At 38.1% G+C, this 15748-nt stretch overlaps 1 protein-coding gene across 1 annotated transcript; it reads right to left on the bottom strand.

The window, feature by feature from the left end:
• Positions 1-404: 404 nt before the first annotated feature.
• Positions 405-2118, bottom strand: LOC133053564 (heat shock transcription factor, Y-linked-like). The gene is made up of 2 exons (XM_061138118.1): positions 1606-2118; positions 405-1139 (listed from the first exon to the last, which is right to left on the bottom strand). The coding sequence occupies exons 1-2, from the start codon at positions 2116-2118 to the stop codon at positions 405-407; spliced, it is 1248 nt and encodes a 415-aa protein (XP_060994101.1).
• Positions 2119-15748: the final 13630 nt, after the last annotated feature.

Raw genomic sequence — 15748 nt, 5'->3', positions numbered from 1 at the left:
AAGGTACATACAATGTATTTGCATGTGTTTTTATTTTGTTTGTATCTCTTCCTGCTCCCATGCTATCCTATTTAAGACACCCATTCATTTCAGCAGGGATGATTTCAGAAATCACTTTATATCCATTACCTCTTTTCCCTTTGCTCTCATTTTCTTGCTTACAAACATTAGATCAGGTATCATTTACCCAGGACAGTTAACAAAAGTTTTCCAGAACAGAGGAGTTTATAATACAGTGCAGTGAAATAGCCAGACATCGATCTAAAGCCTCATTTCCACTTCGTTGTTTGAAAATGAAGTTATGAAATGAAAATGAAGCAAATGAAACTATGACGATGAACAAGTAATTTTATTGCTCAGTTACAAGAATTATAGGTATTTGTTGACATCTTTCAAAGTAAATTTTAATCTTCATTAGGCTCCATAATCTGACACTTATTTGATAGGTCAGTTTTAATTAGCATGGTTTTCATATAATGATGACTCTTGATAAGTTGACTTGAAAGAGAGGAGGCAGATGTATAAGTGGTCGTTGGCATTGAGGACCATGAGTTGCCTCTCTGTTGCTGTTTAGGATAAGGACTGTCATGGGCTGACATATCACTATAGGTAACTGGAAATTTAGAAGGCTCCACCATCAGTCCAGAATAACTGCTCTGTGATGGAGAAACGATGGGGTTCTGAGAAGTAGGCGTAGTTGTAGTAGCAATGTCCTCAAGGTGGCCATTTACTTGAGTGTAGCTGCTATACGAGTGCCAATTAAAAATGCTCACCTGATTTAAAACAGCAGGTTGGTCTACCACAATCTGTTCTGTTTGTCTAACTGATATTGATGATGGGGAAGGTAAGTCACACGGAGGTAGGGCACTTGTATTAGCGACTCTCTGGCTGGTATAAGGCTTTTGTATGAAAGGCACACTTAAGCTTGTGGAGGCTGAAAATGCACTCTCTCCACTAGTTTCAGGAAGAAAATCAGAGTTATGATCATCTGTGTTGACCCTGGCTTTAACATGCTTCGTCTTGTAATCTCGAACTAATGAAGATATTGGAGACACATTGTTAATCCCAACTCTCCTTTTCATTCTTACTAACAGTTGGGGATAGCCTCTTTTGAAATTTGGATTATAGTAGATATGTAGCTAAAATCAAAGGATAAAATTATTTAATTTCTTTATAAGCCAAGGTAAAACTGACAAATACATTTAAACCATAACAATGTATACCTTTAATGATACCAATTAAATAGCATCAAATGAAACACAGCCATTAGTAGTTTTAACAGCTAACATGTTAGAAACAATTATGTCCCTCAACTAAAAATGATTGGTACATATACAGTAAATACAGTACATACACATACATGCATCTATGTATATGTATATACATATACATAAATAAGTAGCTTCAGGACTTGTATATGATTTCAAGTTGCTAGGAAAGCTTGTTAAATATCAAATATTTTAGCCTCCAGATGTTCTCAACTTCAAAAAATTAAACTTTTTCAACAATTTGCTATCTCAATTTTTAATTCTGTTTTATGAACATGCTTTCTAATTCACATGGTTTAATCTTACATATTGCCAACGAGTGAATATTTTGGAATACCTTGCTCAAAAGAGAGATGTTGTTTTCTTCTTCCAGAAAGTCAGGTAGTGAAGCAGATCTTTGAAAAGTTGGTCGCTTCTTACTAAATCCATATAGGTTAAGCTGCCGAACTAAGCTTTTCATACTATTGGTTTCAAGTACTCTGAAAGGTGCCTTTCTCTCCAAGACTTCTTTCTTGAAGAGTTCTTCATTGATCACTATACAAGTGCCACTCTCATCCCACCAAATAGATTCAAACTGATCACTTTCAACTATTGCCCACAATTTTTGAGGAAATCCAGGTGGAAGAGGTGCATTCACCTCATCTGTTTCAGAGACAGAAAATGTGTAACGTGGCCTTTTTATCACAACTTCCTCATACAAAGCCTGAAAAGCATATTCTTCAACCATAGATCTCAAAACCTTGTCCCCAGTAAGTGTACAATCATACAAAGAAGATCTAATGGAGGTTTCTGAACCAGTTGATTCATCTTTTGGAGGAACATCTTGAATTTCTGAAGAAATATGTGCCATCTTAGATCAATCTTTCTTCAGATACTTTTCTCATTTGTCTGACTTTACACAGTGCAACTTCAAATTCTGCTTGGCTGGCCTACAGAGATAAACTCTCTAGATGATCACAGTGGTTCTGAAAGTCAAAAGCTGTGACATCACAAAATCACTGGTCTCCTAGCAATTGAAGGGTAGCTGTGACATCACAAAGTCACTGGTCTCCTAGCAATTGTTGGGTAGCATTCAACCAGTGTTTACTACAGCATCATGTTAAAATACAGGCTGCTTACAGAAATAGTAACCAAACCATGAAGCCTGCAAAATTTCATTCCTCAAGAATTTTCACACAGAAAAATCACATCAAGAAATCTACCTGGTTTCTGAAATAAAAGTGATTTATCACCCTTCTATACACATACTTAATATTCAGTACTGGTACCCAACCAAACTTGGGTCTACTGGCTTCTGTGTAATGAAGTCAATCAACTGACTGTGGGTTTCAGTGAAACCATGTGTTTATTGTAGGACCAAGCAGGGTATCCTAGCAGATGGTGCTTCAAAGACTCCCACTCCCCAAATAGTTTCAAGAGAAGTATTTTAATGACATATTGAGGTTGGGCCATGGGGTGTGTAATCGGTTTTGGGGCATTCTACTAATGGTCTGCTACTGAGGACATCGGGAATCAACATAATCAACTGTCTGGTTACAACTACTCTGTGGTATATGCACTTAAATTTCAGTCTGGTGGGGGCTTTAGCATCTCTAAAACTTCACAGGATATTGCTGAGAATGTTATCTATGGCCATTGAGGAGGAACAAAAGATCATTGATTTTGCTAAATCTTTACAATTGTATATTGCTTGATTATTTTCCTTTGTTTCTGGCTTTTCTAGTTTCTTGATTAAAATGAATCTTGGAACACGAGGAGGTCTACAATCTCCTACCTCTCTCTCTATTTTCATAGTTTTCAATCTTAAGAAGGGACTGCTTAGAAAAAGAAAGGAAATTAAGTGTTGGGCTTAGAGCTCAATTATAAATATGACTGAAAATCTCAGATGCAGGTTAAATTTTTTTTTTCAGGTTGCCCATGTATTGGAGTGTTTGAGTCAACAAAAAATTTGGCTATTTCCTGTGGAGATGGAGCATGGAGTTGGAAATAATTCTGATATCTAACAGAAATTATTAGAAAACAAATTATCTAATAATTAAAAATGTTAGATAACAAATTATCAATGTTTTCTGTTATGCAAACATATCTATTTTATATAGATACATTCATATGTATATATAAGCATATATATTGTCATTAAACCTGGACAGACGTTTGAAAATTGGTCAATATTGATTAAAAGAAATGAGGGGAGTGATATAAAAGATTCCTCATATTTGAGATGCATCCAAGAAAACATATTTTGAAGTATTTCCACACATATATATATATGTATATATACTGAATTCTCCACAATTCAGTTTGTAAAATTTTCTTTCATCACTTTGAACTTCTCGTACCAAATATTTCAAGAGAAATCATTGATGATCAAAATTTCTCTTCCTTCATGCCACAGTGGTTCAGCTTCCTGCCCCCTCCACATCATATCTTTTCTTTCTTGTCCTCCTTTGTATCTTTCTATTTGCCCATTAGAGAAAATCTAACTATCTATATTCAATAACCAAGTACATTTTTGAATCATTTTACTTTTAGGTTTTAATTTTTTTTCCATGCTGTTATACCTAAATGTAATTAAAACCATTGAACTTTTTTAACACACACACACACACATATATGTATATATGTCAAAATGTAATTTTAGGCAACTTTATTTAGGTGGCCAAACACTGTGCTTGCCCCCAAGCAAATTTAACTTAATGAACTGTTTGGGAAGCCCAGTATTACTTAATGATTTTCTAGCTGAATATTTCTGATCCTGTTTCTGAAAGTCTCTTCCTTAATCTAGCTCATCTTCCACTATTCTTTCTGTATTAAGAGATGGGGTTCATACTTCTGAGGACACCTTGAGCCCATAAAATTGCAATTATCTTTTACTTAAAGATACTGTTTTAAGAAAGCTATTGTTATCCTCACAATGGATACAGCTTTAAACATCCAGGTCTAGTAACATAGGGACATGTCTCAGCCACATGCACAGTGGTCAACTAGCTGAATTTGGGATAACAGCTACCCACTTCATGGGTAAAACAGATGCACAGGGCACTGTGCAGAGATCATAATCAGACTCTTCTTGCTAGCTGATCATTGAAATTATATGGTATATACATCAAAATCACTTCTCCACAATTCAGTCTGTAAAATTTTCTTTCATCACTTTGAACTTCTGGTACCAAATATTTCAAGAGAAATCATTGATGATCAAAATTTCTCTTCCTTCATGCCACAGTGGTTCAGCTTCCTGCCCCCTCCGCATCATATCTTTTCTTTCTTGTCCTCCTTTGTATTTTTCTATTTGCCCATTAGAGAAAATCTAACTAGATAACATGAACAGACTCAATATATTATGTTAATGGAGAAATATATTATAGGCTGTGTATTTTGTCAGCATTTTACCCAGTTGTCACAGAAGCATGGCACAAATGCTCCAGCAGGAAACTTAAAACCAGCAGTATTATATATAATAAGTAACTATCACCTTAGAGTATGCTTAGAAAATAAGTTCTTATCCAAAACACTGAGGGAAGACAAAGGTACAAGAATACAATAATTGTCAGTGTTGATAGGAAAACATAGGGTTAATAGTACATTTGAATTCTCAGTATTACACAAAGTAAGATCATGGCATCTGGTCCCACTGCTTCATGGGAAATAGAAGTGGAAAAGGCAGAAGCAGTGACCAATGTCCTCTTTTGTGGCTCTAAATTCACTGCAGATGGTGATGGCAGCTATAAAATGAGAAGACAGTTACTTCCTGGAAGAAAACCTCTCACAAATTTAGAAAGCAGGTTAAAAAGTGGAGACATGACTTGACCAATGGAGGCACATAGAGTCACATCCATGGTCTTGCCAGTAAACAGGTACAGATGTGAGAACACCAAACTGCTCTTCTGCGAATGACTTGTGAGTGTCCAGTGGATTGCAAGATCAAGCCAGTCAAACATAAAGGAAATCAACTCTGAAGATGCATTAAAATCACAGGCGCCAAAGCTGAGACTCCAAAGCTTTGACCAACTGACCAAAGAACTGACTCACTAGAAAAGACCCTGATTCTAAGAAGCAATGAAATCAGGAGGAGACATGTGTTAGAAAGGAGGAAAAGGTTGTCTACCTTCACCCAATCCATGGACATGATCTCAGGCATAACCTGGAAGATGGTGAGAGGCAGAGACACCTTGTGCACTGCAGTCCAAGGGGTCACAAAGAGTCAGACATTGCTTTTTGGCTGAACAACTACAAGATTTTAATAAAATGGATCTTCCAGTGTCGTGGTGGAGTCTCATAATGTTAGAGGAATAGGAGACACAGTCCACTTTCTCCTACACAAATCCATCAAAGGATGTATCACACATGGAACACCTTCCAGAAACCAATTTGTGAAAGATGTTGATGGGCCCTAGAAACTGAGAAAGGAAAAAAGTCTCTTAAAAACGAGGTAGGACAAAATAAGAGACATAAGGGAGGAAAAGTTTTTAGGGATGGAGACCTGTCTCGGAGAGGGTGTCATAAAGGAGGAGAAATTTTCACAATATAGAAAACCCTCTCTCATAGGTGTCAGTGGGAGAAGAAACAGAACCAGGGGAAGAAAGAAAACACACACACACACACACAGATTATGCCAATAAATGCAATTACTAGCCAAGAAGAGGCTCAGATGCTCCACTGTCATCCATGGGGCCTGGGAGGGAGGCCTGGGATGTATCAAACACACTATGATTAGAACCAAGCTTTAGTGCCCTGAGGACAGCTAAGGTGACATAGAAACTTAAACCATGGGAACACTAGAGACAGAAATTTTAGAAAAATCCTTTCCTTCGAGAAGGTTCTAAGGCCACATAGTGAACCATGTCACAATCACAGAACAGAAGACTGTGCACTAGAAAATACAAAAGGAGACCAATCCAGCTTCCATTTAAGACTCTTCTCCCCATGGAGGGAGAGAGGAATTCATATGACTGCCAGAGGCAGAAGGAAATAGGCTACTGGTATCTTGGCCCCAGAGACATCCCCTACCATGCTCTGAGCTGGTTGACAGTTGCTAATGATGAATTCCTGGGTTCATGGACAGTTCACATAGGCCAAGATCATAATAGCCTGGGTTCAGCTACACTGAGGAGACCTGTGGCACACCTGAGACTGTGCCCTCTGGCACAGGAAGTGAATTGAATGGCTGAGACCAGAGAGTGGCATAAGAGGCATGGCCCAACTGGGACTGTGCCTTGCCCACTACACAGTCACCTGAGAGTTTGGACTTGGGAGGAGCACAAAGCACAGAGCCAACCATTGTCAGTTCTCTTGCTGAGCACCTAAGTGGCTGATTGGCTTAGACCTGGAAAATGCAAGAAACACAGGGCCCACTTGGGACAGTGCCCTCATGTAGCAACTGGGAGGCAGAGCAGGGTGGACCCAGAAAGTACATGTCACATTTGTCAGTGGCAAGGCCAATGTGGTTCATCCACCTTGAACAACCCCACATGTACCAGTGGTATTTGTTTTCAGTGTCCCACCTCTCACCACCAAAACACTGAGAAAGTAGCGTGAATGAGTGTACCGCACCCTTGTTTCATGTTGAAAGTCAGATATGGAGAGGCTTTCAAATAAAAGAAGGAAATATAAACAAAGAGTTGTAAAACAACACAGAAGTGACAGGTTCAATGGAATAAGTCTGCAATTAATGCCGAGACTGTTCAATTGAGGGACAGCAGCAGCCTCTGACAACAAGAACAATCTTCAACAAGAGACTTATCTGACACTGTACTGACACCACAAAGCATGCAACAACTTCTTTGAATATCTGAGATCGATTTCTATAAGATTTATTTAACTTTTAACAAGTTTCATCCTTTATTATATCCTAAACTCTTATTTCTATTAGCTATAATTCCTTTTCCAAACAAGGAAACAAATAAACCTATTTTTTAAACACTTCTTTTATTTTAAACACTTCTTTTATATATATGAGAATGAATTTGGCCTCCACTTTCTTTATTTACACTATTTATATGAGGCTAAACTTTATTCTCGGTTCTTAACTTTTGCTTTCCAAAAATTGTAATCAGTGTTGTAAATTTAGGAACAAAATCTTTAGGATATGATTTCACTTACATATTTGTTTCCTGAATTAATTTCTCTCTCCTCGTTTAACTCTTCTTTTTTTCTGCCTAGGCACCTCTCTCTCCTTCCTCCCTTTTCTCTGCTGTATGGAACTCTGTGAATCCTTTTGATTCTTTCTGGATGAGGAGAGTTGTGTCACCATTAACCTGGGGTTTTATCTTCTGTATTGTGTGGATGTGGATTTTTGATGCTACTCTAACCTGGGGACAGAGGACTTTGATTCCAGAACTGTAGATCAACATTGAACTCCTTACCTCAAGGAACATTAAAGGAGAAACACACATCCCAGAGTTTCCATGTCTACATGGAAAGCAATCTCCACACTTGAGGAAGCAAGTCCAGTACAAGAGAACCCACAGCTATTCTCCAACAAAACAAGAAAACAGCAGAGAATATTATAAAGGGTGGGGTGGGGTGCACAAAGCCATACAAAACTCACAAACACCCCAAAGGACATTGCTGGACAATTCATTTCATTCTAGAGAGAAGAGATACAGATCTGCCTGCCAGTGCACAGGCACAAAGTCCCCAAAGCATTAACCTTGACAAGTCACTGGTCTAATCCCATCCACAAAATGCAGGTTCCACAACACAGTGGAGACATAACCCTCTAGCCTGCAGAAAAGGGACCCAAACCATAGCAATCTTAACCAATGAAAAGGGAGAGAAATTTGCAACTGGTGAAGGTATTATGAAGACAAACAAACAAACAAACACACACACTAAAACAAACAAAGGAAGCAGAGACAGGAAGTTTTCCAGAAAAATAATTCAGAATACTGAGAGTAAAGGCAAAAATCTTGAAAGCTAAATAGAGTTACCAGTAAATACACTGGAGGCCCAAACTGAAGAGAGATAACATGCTTGTCATGGATCTAAAAGAAATAAAGAAGAGTCAAGCAGTAATAACCAATGCAATTATTGAGATTAACAACACGCTGGAAGGAACCAACAGTAGAATAACTGAGACAGAGAAATAACTAATTAGGTGGAGGTAGAAAGGAGGAAATAGACGAAACAGTGGGGTGTGCAAAACAAACAAACAAACAAACAAAGTAAAACAGGAAAAGCTCTGATTGGAGCAAAGATAAATGTCCCACTGTGAGAAACATAGATGTCTAGATGGAGAACAGCAAAACAAAAAGGGGTTCGGTACATGGAAAATTATTGAGGAAGCAAAAGTTGAAATCACTCTTAAATGAGTCAAGACACAAAAATTGGGACCAGACATGGAAAAATTGACCAGTTAAAAACTGGCAAAGGAGAGTGACAAAAGTCCATATTGTCACTCTGCTTATGTGAATCAACTGCAGAGTATGCTATTAAAATACCAGGTGACTGAATCACAAGCTGCAGCAAGGTTGTTTGGAGAAACATCAACAACCTCAGATATGTAGATGGTAGCACTGAAAATAATATAGAGTGAAGAGGAAATAAAGAGCCTTTAGATGAGGGTGAATGAGAAGGGTGAAAAACCGTACTGAAAACTTGACATTCATAAGATAAGGGAATCTGGTCCCATCACTACTCGGCAAATAGAACGGGTAAACATGTGCAAACAGTGACAGGCTGAATTTTCTTTGGCTCTATAATTACTAAGAATGGTGACTGCAGTCATCAAGTTAAATGTCACTTGCTTCTTGATGTAAGAGCAATGACAAAGCTAGACATTGCATTAAGAAAAAGACACGCCACCTTACAAAATTCTCAGTAAATAAGAATAGTCAATTATGATACAAGTGGAGGCTATGGGATGTGGTTGAGTAATGTATATAGCTTTTGATTGCTAATTTATTTAGCATCTGTTTATTGCTAATTCAGTAAGTATTTAAAGCACATCATTTGGCAGGCACTACGCCTTAGCTGATGTGCAAGATACATAAGGAAACTTGGGTAGACATGAAACACATAGAAGAATTGGGTATCTGTGGTTAACTTGGTAGGAAGGCAGACAGGTTCTTTCCAATCCCAAGCAAGTGTTTAGGAAAAGTTGTGAAATGTGGCTTATTAATGACTGAAAATATTTTGCCTGATTGTAGCTCTAGAAGTTCAGTGAAACAGGTAGATAATGAAGTTACCAAGAGAAACAGATGTCATGTCTTCCAAGAACTGATCACCATGCTGAGATGCTGCATTCAAGCCAAGGTTTTAAGTCTGTCTTTGCAGGAACAGGAAAGCAACATCAAAATATACATTAGGAAATATAGGGTGGTGTCTTGGTGGGAGGAAATAAAGACATGACATAAGGAGAGCAGAGCAAGAATGACCCTCTATAATGCCTCTCTTCCTTGTGTAAAATTTTCCTTTCAATGTAATGTTGAAAATCTGTTCAATTGAAAGCTTTGTCACTGTGCTGAAATCTTTGACTATGTCATGTTACCATTGGTATACCAGTCATGGTATAATATTGATCATGATTACTCTGTAGATTACATCCATATTTTTAAATAGTAAATAAATTTTTATATTTTTTTAATGAAGACAACTTTTGTCTAACCTCTTAGCTTTCTTTCCAATAACTGACATAATACAATAAAACTGAGAAAGTGCTGAAGTATATACTCTTCATTTTGCTTTTTCTAAATTTGATTTGTATTGGTTCCTTCTCCCTTACGACCCTAACATAGATACCCAGTCAGTTCAGCCTGGATGATTTCAGAAATCATTTAAGTTTCATTGTGCCTTTTAAATTCGTTCACCTTGTCTACTTTGTGAAACAATTCATTGGGTGTAGAGCCTGGTGGGCTGCTGTCTGCGGGGTCGCACAGAGTTGGACACGACTGAAGTGACTTGGCAGCAACTTACGTAGGATGCATGTTGACTGTTTCCTTGAACAGAAGAGTTTATACTAAAGCAGAGTAAAATATTCAGGAACTGAAATATTCATTTTACTCTTTTATTTATTTATTTATTTTTTTCAGTGGGTTTTGTCATACATTGACATGAATCAGCAATAGATTTACGTGTATTCCCCATCCCGATCCCCCCTCTCACCTCCCTCTCCACCCGATTCCTCTGGGTCTTCCCAGTGCACCAGGCCTGAGCACTTGTCTCATGCATCCCACCTGGGCTGGTGACCTGTTTCACCATAGATAATATACATGCTGTTCTTTCGCAACATCCCACCCTCACCTTCTCCCACAGAGTTCAAAAGTCTGTTCTGTACTTCTGTGTCTCTTTTTCTGTTTTGCATATAGGGTTGTCGTTACCATCTTTCTAAATTCCATATATATGTGTTAGTATGCTGTAATGTTCTGGATCTTGCTGGCTTACTTCACTCTGTATACTTAATTATTTTAAAATAGATATTGGCGCTATGAAGATAAACATGGAGCTTTACTCTTCAAATAAGAGAATTGTAGGAATTTGTTGATATCTTCCCAACATTAATTTTAATTTTCAGCATCCTGCATCATCTGACACCTATTTGGTAGATCAGTTGTATTAGGATGATTTTCAAATAATAAAGATGGCTGGTGTGTTGAACTAGAGAGACAGCAATGTATCAGGGATATTTGGCACTGGAAAACATGAATTGCCTGCCTGTTGTAGTTTAGGAAAACGATCTTCATGTGCTGACATATTATTGTATAAACCTGGAAAGGTAGAAGGCTCCACCCTCAGTCCAAAATAACTATTCTGTAATGGAGATACGATGTGGTTCAGAGAAGTAAAAGTAGACATAGCTGCAAAATTTTCCTTGGAACCATTGATTTAGTGCAGCTGCTATGTGAAAGCCCTTGACAAATGCTCAACTTAGATTATTGGATGGGGTGGGAGATGGGAGGGTGTTCCAAAAGGGAGGGAATATATGTATATCTATGACTGATTAATTTTGAGTTGTGACAGAATACAGCAAAATTCTGTAAAGCAATTACCCTTTGATTAAAAAAAGCAACAACAGCAACAGGAGGCTGATGTATCACAATATGCTGCTCTGGTCTAATTGATATTGATGATGGAGAAGAGAAATGATTTCAATTTGGGCCACTTGTGTCAGCAACTATGTCGTTGGTAGAATGCTTTTGTAAGAATGGAACACTTAAACTTGTGCAAGCTGAAAATACATTATCTTTTCTAGTTCCATCTCTTTTCAGGATGGAAGTCAGAGTTGTAATTATCCACATTACCCCATACTTTAACATGCTTCTTCTTATAATCTCGGAATAATGAAGATACTGTAGAGACACTTTTATTCCCAACTCTTCTTTTTATTCTTACTAAACTTGGGGATTACCTCGTTCAAAATGTGGTATGATGGAATTGCAACTAGTACAAAAGGATATATATATATATATATATATATATATATATATATACATATATATATATATATATTTGTTAACTTTTTCAATGCAGGTAAATCAGAAAAACAGAGAAAAATTGATTTTTTTAATCACAAAAAAGTTAATAAAAGTTAAATAATCCCCCTCCATTAGTAGTTTTAAAAACTTACAAAATAGTAGAAATTTTGCTCCTCAAGTAAAATATGTTGTAAATCTACAGTAAATATCATTTAAATGGCTTCAGGGTTTTTATCTTTTTCCAAGTGGCTTCAGGGTTTTTATCTTTTTCCAAGTTTTTTTTTTTTTTTCTTTCAAAATATAATTTAAGTCATCTTTATTAAACTGGCCAAGCAACTGGCACTCCCAAGGGAGGACATCACCAGCTGGTCAACACTGAAATCAGATTGATAATTTCTTTGAAGGCCAAGACAGAGAAGCTATATAGAGTCAGCAAAAACAAGACCAGGAGATGACTGTGTCTCAGATCATGAACTCCTTCCTGCAAAATTCAGATTAAAATTGAAGAAAGTGGGGAAAAACAATAGACCATTTAAGTATGACATAAATCAAATCCCTTATGACTATATAGTGGAAGTGATAAATAGATTTAAGGGACTAGATCTGACAGATAGAATGCCTGAAGGACTATAGACTGAAGTTCATTACATTGTACAGGAGATAGGAATCAAGACTATCCCCAAGAAAAATAAATGCCAAAAAGCAAAATGGCTGTCTGAATAGGTCTTAGAGATAGCTGTGAAAAGAACAGAAGCAAAAAACAAAGGAGAAAAGGAAAGATATAACCATTTAAATGCAGAGTTCCAAAGACTATCAAGGAGAGATAAGAAAGACTTCCTCAGCAATCAATGCAAAGAAATAGAGGGAAAAAATACAATGGGAAAGACTAGAGATCTCTTCAGGATAATTGCAGATAATGAGGGAACATTTCATGCAAAGATAGGCTCAATAAAGGACAAAAATGGTAGGAACCAAACAGAAGCAGAAGACATTAAGAAGAGGTGGCAAGAATACACAGAAGAACTGTAGAGAAAGATCTTCACGACACAAATAATCACGATGATGTGATCACTCACCTAGAGCCAGACATCCTGAAATGTGAAGTCAAGTGGACCTTAGGAAGCATCACTCAAAACAAAGTGAAAAGTTGTTGCTGAATGATCAGACGCAGGATTCTTGGCCTCTGGAGGAGACGAATTCAATCAGGGGCCAGAGACGAGGCTGGATCACTCAGAGCTTTTGTGTAATAAAGTTTTATTAAAGTATAAAGGAGATAGAGAAAGCTTCTGACATAGGCATCAGAAGGGGGCAAAAGAGTACCCCCTTTGCTAGTATTAGCAATGGAGTTATATACACTCCAATGAATCCAAAGAATATCTGGAGGTTGTAAAGACCTCACCAGACCTACTCCCATAATTTACATTTTAAGATAACAGAGTTGGCCAGAAGGTTTAATCCAAAGATTGTCCTCAGGCAGGATCATCCTTGTAAAGACCAGACCTACTCCCATAATTTATGTTTTAAGATAACAGAATTAGCCAGAGGGTTTAATCCAAAGACTGTCCTCAGGCAGGATACATTATTGTTATATAGCCACACACAATCTGTTAATTAAAAGAAAGCAATGTCATAAAGCTTAGAATGGCACCAGATAATTCATCCCTGGCCAGAAAACGATTGACTTGAATCTTGTAGAAGGGCAGATTATCAACAAATAGTTTCATTTACATAGATTAGGGAACGATACCTGAGTAAGTAGGTTGGGCCATTTGGCAGAACCAACTTGAAGATAGAGTCATAGCTTAAGTCAACATTTCCATAACAAAAAGAAATGTATTGGTTAACTCAAGGTTTGAGAGTAGTTAGCTTCAGGTGAAACCAGGCATCATGGCAACACAGCATTTTAAGAGAAACCTCCTTTTAAATTTCTGTAGAGAAGAAAACATATCACTGGTTTGTTTCCTCCTGCCAATTAAGAGAGATAAAAATGTCTGGCACTTGCAGCCTCTTTCGTCCATTTGGAGACCCCCGGCCTTCCTGCCTGTTACCCTCTCAGAAGCTAGTGGAGATGATGAAATTTAAGTTAAGCTACTTCAAATCCTGGAAGATGATGCTGTGAAAGTGATGCACTCAATATGTCAGTAAACCTGCAAAACTCAGCAGTGGCCACAGGGCTGGAAAAATGTCAGTTTTCATGCCATTCCCAAAGAAAGGCAATGCAAAAGAATGCTAAAACTACCGTACAATTGCACTCATCTCACACATTAATAAAGTGATGCTAGAAAGTTGTTGTTGTTGTTGGTGTGTGTGTGTGTGTGTGTGTGTGTGTGTGTGTGTGTGTGTGTTTTAACTAAGACATGACTTGGCCAATAGAGGTCCATAAACTCACATCGATGGTCTTTCCAAACACATGTAGAGATGTGAGAACTCCAAAGAATTGAAGATTTTGAACTGCTTTGCTGTGGAGGACTTCTGAGAGACCCCTGGATGGCAGGAATATCAAACAAGTGAATGCTAAAGTAATGCTAAAGTAAATCAACTTTGAAGAATCATTGGAAGGACTGTTGCTGAAAATAAAGCTCAGAAGCTATGTCCATCTGAGGAAAACAGCTGACTCATTAGAAAATACCCTGATCTTTAAGCAAATGTTGAAAGCAGGAGGATCAATAGGTGAGAGGGGATGAGACATTTGGATAGCATCAGCGATTCAAAAGATAGGGCCTCGGGAGACTATTTGAGATGGTGAGGGACAGAGAGGTCTGATCTGCTACAGTCCAAGGGTGCACAAAGAGTCAAACATGGCTTAGTGTCTGAAGAACAACATTTCAGTTAATAAATGGGTTTTTCAGGTTGACAGTTGGTCCGTAAAATATCAGAGGAAAAGAAAGGAAAGATCACTCTCACCCCAACAGATTCATCTAAGGATCAACTACATGTGGAAGAACTCACATTAAACAAATTGTGAACACGGTTGACTGACCTAAGAGTTCCAGAAAGTCAAATATGTCTGCAAAAGGAGGTAGGGCAACACAAAAACAAAAACACATAAACAGAGATAAAGTATTTAGGGGCTGAGGCAGGTCTTGGAGAGGAAGTTGTAAATGAAGAGAAGCTTGCAGACAATAGTAAACCCTCTCAAATCAGTGACAGTGGAGAACTCTGGGATCGCATAGAGCAACATAACCAAGGGAAAGAAAAACAAAAACAGATGTCCCTAACTGTAATTACCAGCAGAGAAAAAGCACAAATACTCCTGTCCACCATCATTGAAGTGGACATGTGAGGGATGCCTGGGCTCTGTCCACTGCCCTATGGTAAATACCCAGTTTTAATGCTCTGAGGATGATCTGACAGAGCTAAAGTGAATTAGCAACCTAAATCATAGGAACACCAGAGACAAAACTGCCAAAAAAGACCTTTCTTGAGAGAAGTCTTTATGGCCACAAGGTGAAAACTGACACATTCACAGAACAAAAGACTTCACATTACAAAATATCAAAGGTGTGCAAGCTAGCTGCCATTTATGGCCCTCTCCTCCATAGAGGCAGAGAGAAATGTTTGCATCAGACAGAGGCAGAAGGCAAGAGGCTGGTCTTACATCAGCCCACGAGACCACATCTCCCACCAAGCTCTGAGCAGGCTGCCAGTTGCTAATCATATCTTCCTGGGTGCATGCACAGTTCACATAGGCCAGGGGGCATCAAAGCATGAGTTCAGCACCCCTGCAGAGCCACAGGGAATTCTTGTAAATTGCCCCACTGGCAAAGCTGACAATGAAGGAAATTTTCTTGGTTCAAAATAGACTGGAGTTAAAAATCCCCTCCAGGTCTTCCCCACCATTCTATGCAAAACAAAGAACTCTCTCACCTGAAGAAGAAAAAGGGACTTTAAGCCTGATTACACCCAGCTCCCAGCTGGTCCAGCCTCTGGCTAATCTTTAATTCCTTGCCCCAGCCATTTAAGAGATAACTACTCTGAACAACCTTGGTGAAGAAAAGGGCCCCTTAAGACAGTAGCTTTCCATATATATGGCTATATATATACTTACTCTTTTCTTGGGTTAGT

The sequence above is a fragment of the Dama dama genome, chromosome Y (assembly GCF_033118175.1).
Source record: "Dama dama isolate Ldn47 chromosome Y, ASM3311817v1, whole genome shotgun sequence".
In the NCBI taxonomy this organism is placed as follows: Eukaryota; Metazoa; Chordata; class Mammalia; order Artiodactyla; family Cervidae; genus Dama; species Dama dama.
The sequence above is the reverse complement of the archived record's forward strand: the minus strand, read 5'-3'. Positions and strand labels throughout refer to the sequence as shown.

What these genes read in the sequence shown, in the direction of transcription:
- LOC133053564 (XM_061138118.1), bottom strand. Translation starts at nt 2,118, where the DNA reads ATGGCACATATTTCTTCAGAAATTCAAGATGTTCCTCCAAAAGATGAA. An exon ending in ACATCTCTCTTTTGAGCAAG is followed by an intron (nt 1,140 to 1,605) that starts GTATTCCAAAAT and finishes CTTTGATTTTAG; the next exon opens with CTACATATCTACTATAATCC.